Genomic DNA, 18,571 nt, shown 5'->3' with positions numbered 1-18,571 from the left:
ATTATTCAGGAATAAACTCTGGTACTTTTCAAAAACTTTCGTTTTATATCATCAGCATCTACTCCCCCCCCCCCCCCCCCACACACACACACAGCTAGACATCTTCGAAACTTCAATTAGGCGGCGCACCCCCAACCGAGTCGACGGAGATAAAATTCATCGGAATGAAGCCAGCGTCAGTGATCATCTGGCTAGCAGACGCCGTAGCGCGCGGGAAACAAGAAGCAAAAGCATCATTTAGTGCGTTGCAGCAGCGTTCACTAGAAATAGTTTGTCTGACTAGACGAGCAACGCCGCCACCACCCTATTCTATATCCATTATTCTATAGATACGCCGTTACTTGCGAACGCATGCAGACGGGTTGCAATTAAACCATCGCCTCGATTTTTTTTTGTGTGTGTGTCTTTTGGATTCAGTGCGACTGTCGGGGAAATGTCGTGCGTCTCAACGAAGGGTGGGCTAACGCGTGATGCCCCAGTGTCTAATTCTTGTTCCCTGTCTTGGAATACAAAATAAAATTAAACGAAAGTCTCGCACCTACAATATTGCAACAGTAGGCTAAAACCGATTGAAATAAAAATAGAAAAGGGCACACAGAAGATGGCACAAACGCAGCCAGGAGGAAATCCAAGAAAGGAGGAATAATGGGTCGCCAGAACAAAGGAGCCCGAATGTGTACGCACGACTGCAATTTCTTAAGCTCGCCATCTCTAATAAACGAACGACTTGTAAACACTCTCGTTTGCACAAAGTAGCAATCCCGCAAAGCGCGCACGAACATAGGCTTCCGAGTTACGCGCGCGGGTACTTATTTTTTTTTCTTTCAGCTATTATCTCACCGTATCATCAGCGCTCAGCGTATATACACGCGACTCGTGAGCGAACGCTTCCCAGTCGGATGCAGCGCGCTGTTTGCGCCAATGTTTACTGAAATCCCGCGTCCTCGCTTTCTTCGCGTCGACAGAGGATGCCTCTCGGCGATCACGGGGAACCGCGCGAGCGTTCGCCATCGCCGGAAACGGCCGCTCGCAAGGTCGACCGACGAGGTCGGCCACGCACGCAAACTGCGCACATCGTCGGTCACTGGCGTCGCGCGGTCGTCTCTCCGTGTGCGGCCATCGACGGCGACTCGGCCACATGCATGCGAGCACGCGCCACAGCGCGGCGCCGACTATAGCGAGGCTTTACAAACCACTGGCCGGCGCAGCGCAAATAGGAGACAAGACGAGGCACAGAAGTCTGCAGGGCACGCCACTGTTCTGTTGCTTGCCGTTACGATTTGCGCAGACTTGCCCGTGTGCTCGCGCGGAAGGAGCGGAACTGTGCGAGTGTATAGCGCGCACGCCGCGTCCGGTGGACAGCGGCGTCACGAAATGTCAACGCGCGAGGTGGTGAGGAGCGAACACCGTGCGCCGTATTTTATTGCCTGCATTTTTCGTGCCGGCCTTCTCCCTGCGCGCATCAATTGAAATGCGCCGCCAGCTTTATACGACCCCATTTTCCCTTATATGATCCATTATATGATCCATTTTTTCTGCAATTTCGTACACTTTCTGTTACTGCTGTCAGGTGACTATAGTACTATGAAAACGCTGCGCTTACACACACACACACACACACACACACACACACACACACACACACACACACACACACACACACACACACACACATATATATATATATATATATATATATATATATATATATATATATATATATATATATGTATATATATATATATATTGTTAGCATTCCACACTTGCGGCTTTCATGAGTGCACGCTCAGAGTGCGTGTAGGCGAAGAAAGTCGATACTCTTGCTGCGAGCCGAGGTAATGCTAGTTCAGCACGAAAACTATCGCTAGACGAGTTCAAGTAGATCTTTAAGCGGAATCTTTATAGCTCTACCGCTCCTTTCAAGAAACATAGGAACGTTGAGATCGTTTTTCTGGGCAACCAATGCACCGATTTTCACGAGATTTATTGTATCTTAAAGAAAAAGTTAAAATCTATTGACTGTAGGAAGCGGGCTATTTATTTAGACCGTCAATATTCTTACAACATTTTCTTGAATATATCAAAATTTCAGAAAACTCATATCAAATTACAACTCGGGGATAAAAAAAAAAAACACAGAAACACCCTTATTCACCCTTATTCAATTGTGACCGCTAGAACAATAATCGGTCTTGGCGGCATAATGCCGCACTTCTTACGGTCTATCTTTTTAACGTCTTTATTTTATTTTATATTATTTTATTATTATTACGTTTTTCTTTCTGCCCCGCATTATATATCCTAATGTAGGAACGGCCGTGGGCGTCCCGAAGTAGTGTATACTACGCCGCTCTGCGCATGCGAGTTAGGAAAAACATGGCGGACGACAGTCTCTGCGAGGAGGAGGAGGAAGATGTTGATACCTAGCGTAGAAGGAAAGCGTCTCTAGAGGCTCTAGCTTGACTCACTCGACTTGTACCTTCTAGGTAACAACAAAAACAATAAAAAAATAAAAAATAAGTGGTGTAAAAGCAATAATTGATTAGCCATAAGGTTAATCGACCTGCCACCCAGCACCGCTTTTAAGACGTTTATGATCTTTCCTGTTCGGCGCGACGCTGTTCGCGAAGGAGATCTAGCATGTACGGCACATATCTGGCCACGAGAAATCCTATAGTTCCGGTTGCAGTTTACCTAATGCTTACGTGAAGTACTTGATGTCATCCCTTCTCCGTAGCATGCTGCGTGGCGTTAGAATTGTTAACAACGTTACGACGCATGTTAAACCGGTTGCAGTTACCTTTAATGTGATGTACCACACCAAGCTTTGTATCGTAGACGCTCGTGTGCCTTCACGAAAAAGAAGCGAGCTGCACAAAGCGAAGGAGAACACAAAAAGAAGTTACACGTGCGACAGACTCGCCGCATGTTTTCTCATTTTGTCCTCCTCGTTCGCTTCGGGCAGTTTGCTCCTTTTTTGTAATGAGCCGGCTAGCCCGGAACAAAGTCTTACTGACTTCCCGATTTGACAAAACTGTGGGAAATGCGCTCCATCTAGGACGTCACCCACTGCACGACGTGCCGAAAGACGCCAAATGTTCTCGCGAGTTGCTCAAAGCCAGCGAAGCAGACTTTGATGGCGCTAGCTTCGCAGACTCCAAGGCGGAACTACTCACTATATGATTTGAGTTTTACGACGATAAGAGTTTACTGCAGAGCACAAGGTCAAAATTAGGGCTTACTTTAAAAAAAACAAAAGAGGGAAGGGGCGCTCACCCGGATGAAATGGAGCCACTTGATCGCAAACATGATCGGCGCGTCGTGTACTCCGCTCGGTTGAGGCCTCGAATCCTGTTCTGCGGCGAACGGAGCCATTTTTGCGGGTTTTGACTCCAGCTTTTCACTCTTCGTAATCCCTGCCTCTCTCCCCTCACGGCCCCTCGCGAGAACAAAAAGAGGACGACAAGCCCGACCACCCTGTGCAAGGGCGAGCTGCCGACACGCCTTCGAGCAATTGGTTGCAGGTTCGGACCAATCACGAGACCACAGAGGCAGCGGCAGCGCACGAGAGCGGACGGAGCGTTACCGACGGCGCATGCAACATTCTGGCCAACGACGAGACGGCAGACAGACAGTCGCCGACCAGGCAGCGACGCGGAATACGTTTTCTTTCTTTCTTTCTTTCTTTCTTTCTTTCTTTCTTTCTTTTTTGAGTCGCGCATAAGCGTGAGGCGATGGGGTCGACAAGACTGCGCGTACTTCTGGTGGGGTGGCCGAACTGACTCTGAAACCAGAATGGCCGACCAGTTCTGTATATTCTGGCAGATCCGCGGGATTTGGCGCTTGCTGTTTTCCCCGGTTCACTTGTAGGATTCTCGAGTCGCTTGTATCGTTGTTCTTCCCTTTACTGCGAATATCTGTTATGAGCCATGAAAGAGGCCGACCCTGTTCCTGCGTTCGTTCGTTCGTATTTGGTTCGAGCAAGCCAACGTAAATAGAAAGGAAACGTGCTTAAACACTTTTAAAATTCTTAAATAATTGGTATGACCCAAAAACCAGTTCGCGGCATGACAACGACGGCTGTCTGGAGATGACGGCGAACGCAATACGTCAATGACGGTCACAAATACGACGGCGCGATGAGGATGACGAAGGTATAAAGACTAGAGTTCACTGACAGACATCTATAGGCGCTTATTCCTGGGCGTTGCATTCACCAACGCATACTCATTCTTGGTATGAACGGCTGATAGCATCGAATTCAGGGCCCGTGGTTGCGAAGAAACTGTGCATGCTACTGCCCTTGCTTGGACAATGAGAAGCTTGCTCTCGCCGCTCCAGACCAGCTACACAGATGGAAGAACTCTCTCGTTGGACAAGCTCTTGGGAGCATGGTCTCGCACATCACAGCGCTGCTGCGATTTCTGAAGGCAACCGGACTGAGCGATCATGTGTGGCACATCGCTGAGAATGTTTACTACGTCGGTGAGTTCAGCGTACATCAACTCACTCTGGACTTACTCTCCTCCCTTCATTATTTTCCTCCCCTTGCCCCTTCCCCCATGTGCAAAATGCTCAACCGAGATAAGCCCTGCACGATTAACCTACCTGCCTTTCATTTATGATTTTCTCTTTTAAAACATCGAATGGTGGTCTTTGTGGCAGAAGAAGCAGAATATTTAACTTAATCAAAAAATGACATGGATTCATCTTTCTGTTTTGTTCGTTTGTGTGGTTTTGTCTATCATCCCATCGCTTTCGTTGCATCCTTCATAAGTCATTCAGCATATCGTGTCACCTTCGAGTAAGACTAGACGGAGCTAAGCAGTGGGACAGATTTCCATGTCAAAATACGTTTACAGGCAACATTTTTGACGGTAAAGCACAGCCTTCACTAGAACCCAGTGGAAACAGAATATCCAAGACACTTCGTTCAAAAAACCGTCCGCCAACAAGGCGAGCCACAAAGTGGTGAACCCATACGCAGAAGCACGTCTACCACCCCTAGTTAAAGGCGGCAGCGAAGCAATCGCCAGCATCCCGAAGAGCCGGTGAATCCGAGTAACCGGCTCCTGCAAGCTAACACTGTAAGAGTTGGAGGTCGTAGTTGTATGGAGGACCTTGTCTCTTCGTCGGCTCTTAGGCATGCAGGGTTTATTTACAGTATTTACATTTTAAAAAAGAGATACATTCGACAGTCTAGCGTGGCTCCCGAATGGAGCACTCAAGACGAGCATACAACACACAGCTTGCGAGCACGATGACGAGTACATTGACGAGCACGCAGCTCACGAGCACGATCACAGAGCACACTGACGAGCACGCTCACAGAGCACGAGCACACCTAGCAGCCGACAAACAGCCGCTTATAAACACTCCGTGCTCCCTAGATCCCTAGGTGAGGGAAAAAGGCAGTTCACCGCCGATTCGTAGCATCCAACGTCAACGCAGTCGACCCACCTTTTTGGAGGAGGAGGGCTCAAGCACACACGTACACACTTTGGATTCCCAGAACCCGAGTTGAGCGGGTTCTCGCTGACACGTGTCTTGCTCCGAGCAGATGCCTCTGAATCCCGAGCGGACCTCGCACAGTGGCCTCCGCTTCTGTCCATTGTCTGGCGTCTTCAAAGGCCCGTGAGTAGGCACCACAAGGCATTTCCTTCCAGGAAATCCCCCTGCTTCAGTCAAACCGTGAAGGCGTTGGCGATTTCACTAACAATAGTTGGTCCGCCGATCGCGTTTAGTCGTAACGGCGCCGAGGGGGGCGTTGAATTGGCACCTCGAGGTCCCTACGAAATGAGTCACCGCAGCAATTGTGGTAGGCTTCCACGGTCCTCTTTGGGAAGCTCGCAACGCTCGCAGCTGCAGCTGGCTGAGAAACCTTGCATGTTGCCACCTCGGCAGGCCATTCCTAACAACACTCGCCTAGGGCCACCGGAGCAGCGAAAAACGCCCAAAGCATTATTAATGCGACTCGACATACTTTGCAAAATCATCGAATCAACGAGTCCAGTGACACAAAATACGAGGTCCGAAGTATCGTCAGAGAAAACAGCGATGTCGCCGCAGATGGCCCCAATCACGACATTGTCTTCAGCGAAAAAGTAATCTTGCAAAAAAAAAAAAACCAGCTTTTTACTGGGATTGTAGTTCATACAAAGCGGGTGCGAACGAAAGGCGCGGGATAAGTCGAAAAGATGTGAAACGCGACAACAGTATCCTCATCCGTGTCACCGCGGAACGCCTCTCACCTCTCCTCCTAATACAAACCCTTTTGTCCCTTCCTGGCCAGCCAATGCCGAATTCACAGAAATGCGAGCAAGGCCACACAGGTAAATGACCTAGTACGTACCGCCCTTCCGTAGGCGACTGTTCGCATATGCAAAGGATCACACTACTTGCGACCTGCCGTTAGCAAGTGAGAAACCAAGTTGACTCCGAAAAGGTGGGGGAGGGGATAAAAAAAATCCGTAATGGTGGTTGTTCACCTCACAGTGAGTGCTCGAGCCAGTGTTTCTTTCTTGTCTGTTCGGCGCCAAACAGTGCACAGTTTTTGGATGTGGAAAAATGTGGCTATTGTCATCTGAGCTGCTAGATGTTAGATAAATACTAGATGCTAGATAAAGACAAAACACCGTCGCGAAAGTCGGTACTCGTTCTTTTTTTTTTTTGTCTTCCAAGCCAAAATTTTAGCCTCACTTTCATAGTTTCGAGTTTGTCGGTATCAGTAACAGGTACGGCGCTGAGGGTGACAAAAATCGCGCCTGTCGCTTGTTATCTTTGTCATAAGTCTGCACCGCAAAGCATAGTTTCGGAAATGCTTCGGGCTAGTCATTTGAGTTTTTCTTCAGCTCCCGCGTGTTTAAGTTCCACCGATGCGCGCGGTGACTTGTCTATGCGGTGCTGTACACGTCATAATGCCATTAACGCGTTCTCAAAAAGTTGACTTTTTTAATGTTTAATGCCGAAATACACCGGCGCTAAATGTCAATGAACACTGCAGCCTTCGTCATAGCCTTCGTGGGATGTAATCTGCGACGATCACTTTTCGCGATACTATCGCCTTGGCCATGCCTTTGTCCTCGGCGTGCGCTGATTGGCTGGTTGAGCCCTACGTCATCCGATTTTGTTCAACCAGCCAATCAGTGCGCGCATGACGGTGATGCTATCACCGAGCCGACACTGTCGCCGAAAGTGATCGTCGCAGAATACGTCTCCTGGACAAAGCGCTTTATATGCTGCGGGATACACAAAACATTTGGTCAAGTGGCACAAAAATATAGATGAGTGTGAAATATCACTTTAATCTCAATGCACAGAGTTCGCACAACACTACAGTGGTGAGTTCCTGCACTCGCCATAGTGCGCATGTAGGAATGGCGAGTAGCAGCCAATTTCTGGGCAAGTCTCGCAAATCATTCCGTACGTAAAACTTGTAGGCCTGCCTCTAGGCGGCCGCCGAAGATGGAGTCACTTTTTGACGATGTTGAGACTTATAATAAGCATTAAGGCCCTCCAGGTAAACATACACGAGGCGACTCATTACGTGCATCAATTGTTCAGCTTGTGATCAAGAAATTTTGATTCGAGTAATTTTTGTTTGAGGCGAGAAAACATTTTTTTTAAATCCACAACCAATCTCACCGGTAGGCACTCCCGAACTGTGCCTCCAGTGCAAAGCACGTGCGGATCTTGCCGTGCTTATGAACTCTTTGAGCATAAAATATGGACGCACGCTTTTTGAATGCGCGACAAATGGCGGTAAAGTGTCCGTTTACGCTGTTCGCACGTTGATGCCCCCCCGCAACTACGTTTGACGATAATACGTACATTTGTGCGATGAAAGTAAACCATGACAGCTTCGAGGTGGTCCTCAGGAGCGGATAGTTATCAGACACGAGATATTGTGCACGGCACTGATTCATTGTTTTGTAATTACAACAGATCAGCAGATTACGAGTTATGCAACAGCCTAAATCATCGACGTTTCGCGCCAACCATGGCACAGGAGACAAAGAGCAAAGAAATTTCCACTTTGCAGGCTATGCGTAGTCTGCTGTCAGTGTCCGTGGACCTGATCAAGCGCCCTTTTCGCTCTGGTGTGAAACAGCAGAGAAGAAATGACCATCTGATTGTTTTGGATCCCTGTAGAACAGAATGAGGCCAAGTCAGCCACTATATCTGCCACTGCAGAAAGCACACATCTATGCCGTATTCGCCTGCTTGACCGCCCCGAGGCCCCCAAAGTGTGAGTGAAATGACGAGCATTCGCCTCTTACGATGTACTTACACTGATGTCAGGTGACACAGCACGCGTTCGCTTGGCAAATAGCCGGAGGGCACATGCGTGCCAGAAAAATAGCAGGCGGAGAATACGTGCTCCGCAGTGAAGACACAATTTGGGAGTGCCATACCGGCGAGATTGGTTGTGAACTTGAACAATTTTTTTTTGTCGCCTCAAATAAAAGTGACGCGAATAACATTTTTTTAGAGCTGAAAGGTTGGTGCGTATAATGAGCTATCTCATGCATTTTTACCTGGAGGGCCTTAATGCTTAATTAATTTCAGTCTGAACACCGTCAAAAAGTGTCTTTTTGCCAAATTTGTAAGTAGTTTTCTGGAAAAAGACTTGATTTCGTAGTCAAACATTACCTTTAGCATAAACTCTAGCTAGCAAAGGGGAGAAGTCGTAAAAAGATGGTTAGGCTGAAATGTAATAAATGCGCGGGCAAAAGAAAATATCTGAGAACACACAATTTATTGTTTTTCTACTGCGCGAATGAAACGCGGAAAATTCATGTGTTAACTTACGACGTCATATGAAAGAACACGCCAGTAGAATATGCTAAATAAGATTTGTTACTGCGCTTAGTTTTACATTCGATAAAAAAAAAGATACCTCTAAACAACTTTTGCTTCTTCTCAGAAACTTCAACGGGCCCTTACGCCACCAAAATTTGTTTTCGAAAAAAATTCTTTGGTGAAACTTTATTCGCACAGTCACTAACTAGCCCAATTTTTTCCCCTAGAAAATCGGCGATTGTCACTTTTGGGGTCTGGGACCTATCGCGTGGAATGAGTCAGTGGAGTTTTTCTTTCTTTCTTTCTTTCTTTCTTCCTTTCTTTCTTTCTTTCTTTCTTTCTTTCTTTCTTTCTTTCTTCCTTTCTTTCTTTCTTTCTTTCTTTCTTTCTGGGCCGGGATGATGCAGATTCCATTCCAATACTCTTCCTTTTCGCGCTTCTTCAGCGGTCCAAGTGGCGACCGGCCTACGTTATTACCGGCACCGGTCAGTCGCGAGCGGCGGATGATAACAAGGCTATCGAGCGAAATGAATCCGTACATTATACTGGCTGTTTATCCAATGTATTGCAGCGAATAACGAATGACTGAATATTGAGTATGGCTGCCAGGGACGGTGGACGTTTGAAAAAGCGCGAAGCTTGCTTCCTGCAGCTCCTTCTTAAAAGTCGTAAAGCGAAGGGGCTGTTACGCCTCACCTTCGGGTGCGCATAAAGCGAGCATCCTTATGAAGCCGCGACCTAGTTCACTTCATGCTCGATTGGCGGTGAGGCTCTTGAGTCGTCATTCATGGACGCCCACTAAGAGCGGGACAGTTGAGGACACCTCATTCTCGTAGACCTCTTACGCCAGAATTGTTCGCAAGAGAAAACTTCAGCCAACCCATACTAATGGGCTTATCATCAGACAAGGTGACCGGGAAATGGCAAAGACCACGTATACGAACGAAAAGCTTTGTGAATCCGGACACAGTTTCGGTTTTACGGGGGAAACTTGCCGAATTCGCTACGCTACAAAAATCACTTTTGTGTGTGTTGTTGCGTTCTCCAGGTTAGAGTACCCCACCACTGCTGAAAACTTGTTGCGACGCCTGTTTTTCGAAGCCCGGCCAGCGTTACTATTGGGTAGCGTGGCGTTGTCGGCGGGCTGCAGGCGTCCGGAAGACCATGGCGATCAGGCAGGGACGAGGCGACTTCTAGTGCGAAACTTGCACCGTTTATTTCGTGGTTGGTGAAAGAATGAGAAGAGAATGAAGTGAAAAAGTACATTGCGGGGCCCTTTAATTAGGCCCACTGAAGTCGTAGGCGGGATCTTGCTCACGTCAGCGTCACGTGACAGGCACTGAGTCCGGTTGTGAAAGGGCAGCTGATCACTCCTCCCCGATGAGCTTGCACGGCCCCGCCTCCACAGGTGGCAACCCTGGTGCCTGTTCGGGGATGGGGCTTCTGATCCATGCTCCCAGGTGAGGTGGTACGGGCTTGCTTCCTCTGGAGGCAACCCGCGGGGCCTGTTTGGTCCGCGGAAAGTGTTGACAGTTCGTGGAAAGGGTGTCTGGTTGTGGATGGGCGATTGATCCATTCTCCCAGTTGACGGTGTAAGTCCTCGTCGTGGCTTGATCCTTTCTTCTAGGCGACGTTGGTTCGCGGAAGTTCTCCTGTAGAGCTTGACAGTTCGAAGAAAGGGCACCTCTTAAGTAGCACACACACAAAGGGGCCTGTAAACACTGCGGGGTGCCAGTCAGACCGGCAACCCCTCGAGACAACCACAACAAATTGGGAATTCACCCTTCGTTTTGATGAGGCATGGTGGTCGAGCATCCTTTTTGCACGGGGTGCTACACGCCAACCGTAACAGTGTCTAGAACCGGTTACAAACTCTCCGGAAGACGCAGTTCAAATCTTGTATTAGCATCAATCATTTGAATTTTTTTGGCTATAAACATAGGCTTATTGTCATAATTACTTATTTAATTACTACCTCGCGTCATGCTACACTGAATGCCTTGGTAAAAACAACCAAGAAACGTCCCTATTTTTAAGCTATTCTCAACGCATTTTTTGAGACACACTGTATTCAGCACTCATATGATTCAATAGCCCTTGTCCACACCCTTCAGCTCTCATACTGATTTCAGAATCGATGTGGTGATTCTTGAAGACATCGCTGGATTGTGCGACTGCCTGCGGCTATATACTTGGTGATGAGCCGCACGTTCACGTGTTTGTTCGTTTGCATGAGTGTGTTCGTCCGCAAGAGCAGCGATGTCAACCGGGTGCGATCCTGGTTAACCTCTATTCATTTCCCTTTACTCCTTTCTTTCCTCCCTTGTGGCTAATTTTTTTGTCGGCCATAAGCAGCGTGAATTTATATGATCAATAAGCTTACGTTCTTCAACAAGCATTTTTGATTGTGGTAGCCGCCACAGCTGTCAATGTAGACCACGAACATTAATATGCACCTCGGTAAATCAAGCAACGTGTTTCGTACTGCATTTAAATCCGGTATAAGCTTTGTGAGTGTCCATTGGGCAGTCGGTCGGGCAAAATAGATCGCCACAACAACTATCACTTGTGCGTATCGACGACTGTAGGCGCCATCCGCAAGCGTTACACAGTTTTGACGCCGCGCAGCACCGGCCGTCGCTGCGGTACGGAGACGTGTGCGCACGAGACACGTTGTGTGCAGGTGTCATGGTTGTTATGCTGCTGCGCTTAGACTCCTACAGCAGCTGGCTGAGGCAACGTAAACAGACGAGCACGAGGATAAACGAGCACACGCGCGTTTATCGCACACGCGCACACGAGCACACGCGCGTTACATACGCGTTTCTCGCTTGTATACATATATGCGCCGAGTGTGCACGTGGCCTCGAGGAGTCCGGAATCCGACCTCTTCGCGCGCTCGCAGTGCTTGCTCGCGGGTGTTAGTAAACGCAACGCTCACCGGTAGCGATGTAGCGGGGCGACACAGTTACAATCGTGACTCCCAGCCGGTTATAGCAACGTGGGGCGGTTCTCTGCAGCCGGCGCTACTGAACCTCACAAAGCCGATAGAACTTGCACATCCGCTGGTTGGAGCGCAAATTATGACGCATTCGCAGAGGGGAGTGCACCAGTGCGTCACCGAATTGAGAAAGAAGGCGCAGCGGCTGCCATGACACCCGCTATATAGTTTAGGATTGTTGCGTTTCGCGACAATTTACGCCACGAATGTTAATTAAGCCTCCTTAATTAATTGTCTCGTGCTGGTCGGTTTGTGTCGGCATGCTGCTGTCAAACTGTGCGATAGAGTCATAGCTACTCGTAAAAAAAATTGTCCCAATATGACGTTCTCTTCTGCTATCGCCTGGTGCACCGACCAACGCTCGCGCTATGAACGTGCGAGTGCCGTTTCCAAAGTAGCACTCGATCACCCGGCGATGACGACCCTGCCGAGGAGAACCCAAGCCGAACGTATGGCGCAAGTCTGTTTAGAGGGTTGCCTTTCCGAGCAGCCATTTAATTGCTCTGACGAAGCATGGGTGAGGTCAGGCGCGCCTCGCCCAAGTTGCAGAGGCGAGATATGTTGCAAGAGGAAACGCGAAACGGCGTTAACTGTACGGAAGTCGCTCGCATCAACAAAGCTGCAGACCGTAAGAAAGTTTTCCATTACTCGTCTATAATCCTTACCGCGAAGCCGTATTATCTCTTCTTATCTGCATATGCTGGACAATTTGGAACGCCCAGCGGTGACGTAACCGTCTGCGTATATACGACGCGCACGCCCACCTTTCCGTCGAATTGTGCGAAGGAGGGATTCCACACGTCGCTCAGTCCAAGCTACAGAGAAATGAAGGTTCTTTCACAAGCCCAGGATGTTCCATAACTGGACGATAACCGTGTTCTCGGTAAAAGCAAATTGCGGTGTTTCACTATACTTCGTTCGTATAGTTAACACGCGTGAAACAGTGTAGAACAATATATCCACTTCCAAGGCACCGTTTCCTTGAATGTCCTTTCGCTTTCATCTCTACAGCGTGCAGTTTAGAAGACATCTGTGTATAAGAAGGGAACACGCAGGGACCGTATGTTGCAGACACAGTTTCTTTACAATGATCGTCATGGCAATTCGTCATCAATGTATCGCCATCCGTACCACCGAGTGGCTGATCCCGGCGATAGCGCGGCTTTGCGCGAGTCAATGACGAATTGCGAAAAGAACGAAAAAAGGTCCCTTTATAGATAACGACCCCAAGTAGGGGGGTAAATTATGTGCACGATTTTGTGATCACCTCTGCTTCTGTGGAAAACGGCACGTCCCCGAAGGCGTATACTGCGGCCTGGGAATCGCTTTCCTTCCTTTTGCGACACAGCGCTTGCGACAAAGCATGCCAAGCTTTACTTAATGATCATTATGAGAACGACTGCAGTAGTCCTCTGCTTAGGCTTGAAATCGAAGCTAGCAGAAATGTTGCCGCATAAGGTAACTGTACAGTCTGCATGCGACCGAGTAGGCTCAAAACCGTGTGCTCACAAGCGAATGACTCTGTTTGGTCATTGAGACTGCGTGCGTCGCTGGCGCAGAAAGCATCAAAAAGCACTATTGCAGTTCCTCAACAGGTCTCCACGACCGTTTATACCTATTGACTGGGTGCGCAGCTTTACGTGCGCGTGCAGCTAGTGCTCTCTTTTTTTCGTCCCGCTATAGCGCAGGGTAGTAAACCAAACGTGAGTCTGGTGAACCTCGCTGCACTTCAAATCTTTCTGCGATTCGTACAGAACTGAAGTTAAAACAGCAGATGGAAAGGTCTGAAGCTTGTTTTTTTTCTTTTTTTCTAGTTGTGACAGCAGACACGAATTCACAAAACAGTTTGTATACGCAAGGGTAATTCCTAAGAATCAGCATCAGCTGATCCCGGTAGCTGCCACGACAATAGGTGAACCGGCCAATGAGAAATAGTTCTTGATAATAAGAAAAAGCTTTGCGAGTCCTGTCCTATTGGTTCACTTCCGTTATATAGGCGCATTGCACGCACTCGGTTAAGCCGCACCTACCGATCCGTAGTTCCGGCCTGTCTGAAACAGGAAGTCCCGACAAAGCCTGTGGGTGAAAGATCGGACAGTTGTCGGCTCTGGCATCGACAGGAAGTGTATCTGCCACGCAAATATCGTCTGAGCAGCCTACGCGCAGTTTGCACGATAGACGGCCAGAGGTTTATACGACCCTCGCTGTCCAGAAATGTTTGTCCCGGAAATGGCGCAGGGCCCCTTATCCCTCGCTATCTCGTGTAGGGATGTTGCGAGAGCTTGCACGGCGAAATGCGGCAAACGATGACGCCGTGGGCAAAGCACAAATGACGATAGGTATAAACGGTTGCCGAAGCACCCATGCCGCGACAGGACCTGCACGACACCAGCATTCGATCGGTTTGTTGCGACGTGGATATATGTTCTATAACAGCACCTTATCAGCTATACATTGACGCGGCTGCCATGACCGGCTGCCACGAGAGAGGCTTCGCCGCCGAATTAGATGACGACGATACACGAAACACTGTACGCATGTATAGCGTGGGTTTATTGGCGAGGGAAATGAATATAAGGGCCCGTTTTAGCCCATTTTTAGGAACCGCTCGACCTAGCAGCACTGTCCGACCATGTTTTTATTTTACTTTGTCATCTCGACAGCTTCGATTACGAGTGTTCCGATCATTATAGAATAATAATGATGCACGCTGGGCAAATATTTTCCGGAAGTATTACCCACGGTAGTATATGCAGTTGAAGCCAGTTGAAGGGTACTGCCTCTCACAAAATAGTGGGGACTTGGATCGCTAACTCCAGGCCACGACCACAGAAATTACCATCAGATCCACGAAGTACTAACTTTCACCTTAGCGCCAGCAGTATATATAATAATAATAATTTACTACGAGTAAGTAATGGTAGTAGTAGTCAGTACTGCTACTATATAGCAGCGGCGTTTAATAAAAAAGAACAAAAACAGATGCGTTTATGTCAAATTGACACGGAAAGTGCAGAGACGAGGCTCGGTCCGACAGGGAGGCAACATATGCATTCGGGAACGCCGGGTCTCCGCTGTGCGCCTACTGTAGACACATTTATGTGCACGGACCGCGTCCGGCAGTGCACATTTCTCGCTTCTGGCCCGGCGGCGGTCGTCCCGCGTGTGGCGTTGTCGCACAGCGCCCGAGCAAACGACACTCCTTGGAAGAGGGGCCGTCCCTTCTGAACTGTGTGTGCTTAGAAGCGCTTGGAAAGAACGCCGCGGCGTCGTGAAGGCTTCCCGCGTAATGGAGTGGCGATGGTCGAAAGCCAAATGCAGTCAGCGCGCTGCCGCCATTGCGCAAACAGCGCTATTCATCTTGTGGCTGCAGCATGCGCACGAGAGAGGCTTCGCCGCCGAATTAGATGACGACGATGCACGAAGCGTAAACCCTTGGGCTCGTAACGCCTGGGGCGTGGTGTAGCGATATAGCGAGAAGAGTTGCCTTCTCCAATTATGCGCGCGCCCGCAAACGGCGACAGTTTCGTTTTGAAAAAGAAATGTGATTTTACCTTGCGCCGAACGACGACGATCAGCCGTTGCAAGTGCGGGCAATTGTGCTTGCGAGCTCCGCTGGTTGCGGCGGCGGTCGTCTCGTTTCGCATCGGAAAGCCGAGGGTTGTGAAGCGGCAACTTATTTCCGGCTCTCACGCTTGGCATGCGCCCGTGCGGTCGAATGCTTTTCGCGTAAAAAGGGCCACGATTGCCGACAGCGCCAGTGTCCGACGCGTGCACGTCCGTTCGCCGAACGTGACGGCCATACTCGCGAAGGGCTCAAAACGGCGAAGAGGGCCGTATTCTGCGCGAGACAGGCGCGGCAAAAAAAAAAAAAAAAAAAAAAAAAACCGTGACCTGTAGCGCAGGCAGGTGTTTGTGTATGTCATTCCGTGGAAGCCCACGTCTTGACAAGATAACAATTTTAAAACGCGTGTGTAAACGTGTTCTGAACACACCGAGGAACGCCCACCTATCTATACCAGGTGTTTTTTGTTTAGCTGCACCAATTAAAAAAAAAAAAAAGTTGCCTGTGGCAGATAACACAAGCCTAACCTTTTTAACTATTCTTTTCTTTTTTTTTATTTTCCATTCTTTCTGTCTGTCCTCATCGACTTGTTCGAAATCACTTGCTCACTGACGCCAAAATCGGCCACAAGAAACGGCGAACGATAAAAAAAAAACAAAGACTATAAAAGCAGGAAAGCAATTAATCCTTACAAAATGCGGCGCCTGGCGTATTAACAGAGTACGCAAGATTCAGTGAAGCCTCGAACCCACTAGCGTTGAGCGATCGCGGGAGCTGGTGATAATGATAGGTTGCTCTCCGCTCGGCCGATCGGGAAGGTCAGTGTCCGCCCCCATGGAGAAACACTTCCAGTCGAGATTAGACGCCGCTCGACCAGCAGCCGATGGGAGGGGCAGCGGGCCCCGAGCAAGGGTCCTGTGGTGTCATTCTAAAGGAAGCAGGGCGCCAACAGGCCGACAGCGTCCACCGCGCCAAGAGATCGCTTTTTGTATTAGCCCAGCGTGCGTACGACGCTACTCGTCCGACATGTGGAAACACTCCCGAAAACGGATTCACAGAACGGGCTCACCGAGGGCCTAATACAGAGCGCAAACCTCGAACTGTACCGTGGCGCTTTCATTCTCTGGCGACCGACATCGCCGCAGAAGCGAAGCGCAAATGTGGCCGCTGGTATCTCTGGGCACGTTAATGAATGTCGGGTGGTTAAAATCAGTCAAGAGGCTTCAGGTACAACGCCCAGTCTTATTTTTTTATATATGGCATGGAGAATGCAATGTCACCCGAAGAAGCCAATTCCGTCAGCTTTAGGGTCCCCTCTGGCCGCCCTTTTATACGCTTCTTCACTCTTTACTGACAGCGTTTTCGGAAGCCAAATCCGTAGCGAAAGAAAGGAATTTTGGAATTTAGGAACCTCGAGGGAGTTCACGTGAAAGCTAACTCAATCCATTTGTTCATCGAATGAGAAAAGAGGAGGCGTGCTTAGAAGGCAACGATGTTCAAACCCAGCGTTCCCGAGTGCAACTGGCAGCCCAATGTGTAAACTACTGTGACACACCACCCAGTCACGACGGTGCATGGCGTGGGACAGGGTGACATAACATCACAAAGCTGCATTTATATTTGTTATTTATTACTATATTATTGGTTGTACGTGTAGGAAACGGAAAAAAAAATAACTGTCTCAATGGCAGCAGCAAATCTACTAAGCTTTCACAGACGCCGGCGACATTGCCGGCGCTTTGCGCACCGTGAAATGGCAGTTGTGAATGATAAAGAAGCAAAGGAAGACCAAAAAAAAAGTATACATAAAAGGGGACATTGAATCAATTGAAGAACACACCGTACTGACAAACAAGTCCTCAAGCTATACAACTGTTCGTTTATAGAAAAAGGTACCAGGCCAATCGTTATAAATGACGTACCAATGTACCAGGCTCGACCCGCCAGTGAAAAAAAGCTCTTAAGAAAGAGAGAAAAAAGGTGAATTCGGCCCATATTTTGTACTCATAGATGGCTACCTTTGCAAGTAATGCGTTCGCTATGACGACTAACTGGCACTTGTTTTTACCAAACGATATGGCGTACGAAGTACTTACACGAGCCCAGTTGTGTGTTTTTTTTTCGCTCAGAAACAATGTCTTGCGCCGGCGCGCGCGCACACACGCTCACACGCACGCACACACACACACACACAGCGCACTCGCACACACACACGCGCACACGAACACACACGCACGCACACGAACACACGCGTATGCACACAACCACACGGACGCACGCACACGCGCACACGAACACACACGCACGCACGCACACGAGGTGCTAGCTCTTCATTTTGTAGACTTCCTTTTGGGAATGTTCTCCAATTATTTCTTTGGGTAACTGGTCAAAACAAAAGGACCTTAACATTATCGACACTTTTCACCGTAGTTCTTAAATATACGCGGTACCTTATAAAGGCGTGTTTTTCTTAGCGCTTTATAGGTTTCCCCTGTGTTGTTTTGTGACGATTCGAGAAAAATTGCGAGGTCTTACTTGTACAAAGAGATTCGAAGATGACTCAGCACCTGCAGCATTATATCTGGCGTTATTGACTCATAAGCAGTACCGTACACTATGCTTACAGATATTCTATGAAATAGCTTGGCCAGTCGATCTATTTTCGTTTTGCGCAGGAACCGTAAACTGAAATACCATATCGGAGTGTACCATACCATATATGAATATGGGCATTAAATTTAAGGGCATATAACCGCGCTGCTACCGTGCGTAAACGTTTCATTACGTAGTCAATGTGAAGATCCCACAACATAGCGCGTGAAAATAAATAATAATATTTGGGGTTTTACGTGCCAAAACCACTTTCTGATTATGAGGCACGCCGTAGTGGAGGACTCCGGAAATTTTGACCACCTGGGGTTCTTTAACGTGCACCTAAATCTAAGCACACGGGTGTTTTCGCATTTCGCCCCCATCGAAATGCGGCCGCCGTGGCCGGGATTCGATCCCGCGACCTCGTGCTCAGCAGCCCAACACCATAGCCACTGAGCAACCACGGCGGGTGCGTGAAAATAAAGCTCAAGGTACTTAAGAGAAGGGGATAATGGCAGAGAAACGCGAGTACCCTAAACACTGAGAACCATGTCACTAAATGCACAGGACTGACTGAACAGTCCTCATATATCCTCATAATGAGGATTTCC

At 48.6% G+C, this 18,571-nt stretch overlaps 1 protein-coding gene across 4 annotated transcripts in view; it reads right to left on the bottom strand.

The window, feature by feature from the left end:
- raw (NDT-like domain-containing protein raw) overlaps positions 1 to 18,571 on the bottom strand; it is a 147,865-nt gene that overhangs the window by 96,583 nt on the left and 32,711 nt on the right. Inside the window, exon 1 of one of the 4 annotated variants that reach the window (XM_075695528.1) lies at positions 3,277 to 3,390. The exons of 2 other annotated variants lie outside the window; for them this stretch is intronic. In XM_075695528.1, coding sequence (XP_075551643.1) covers positions 3,277 to 3,375 — 99 coding nt within the window. In that variant the 5' untranslated portion in view covers positions 3,376 to 3,390. Of the gene's footprint in view, positions 1 to 3,276; positions 3,391 to 18,571 lie in introns of those variants that run through there. One more of the 4 variants, XM_075695538.1, reaches the window with a different exon arrangement.

This window comes from Dermacentor variabilis, chromosome 1 (genome assembly GCF_050947875.1).
Source record: "Dermacentor variabilis isolate Ectoservices chromosome 1, ASM5094787v1, whole genome shotgun sequence".
In the NCBI taxonomy this organism is placed as follows: domain Eukaryota; kingdom Metazoa; phylum Arthropoda; class Arachnida; order Ixodida; family Ixodidae; genus Dermacentor; species Dermacentor variabilis.
The sequence above is the reverse complement of the archived record's forward strand: the minus strand, read 5'-3'. Positions and strand labels throughout refer to the sequence as shown.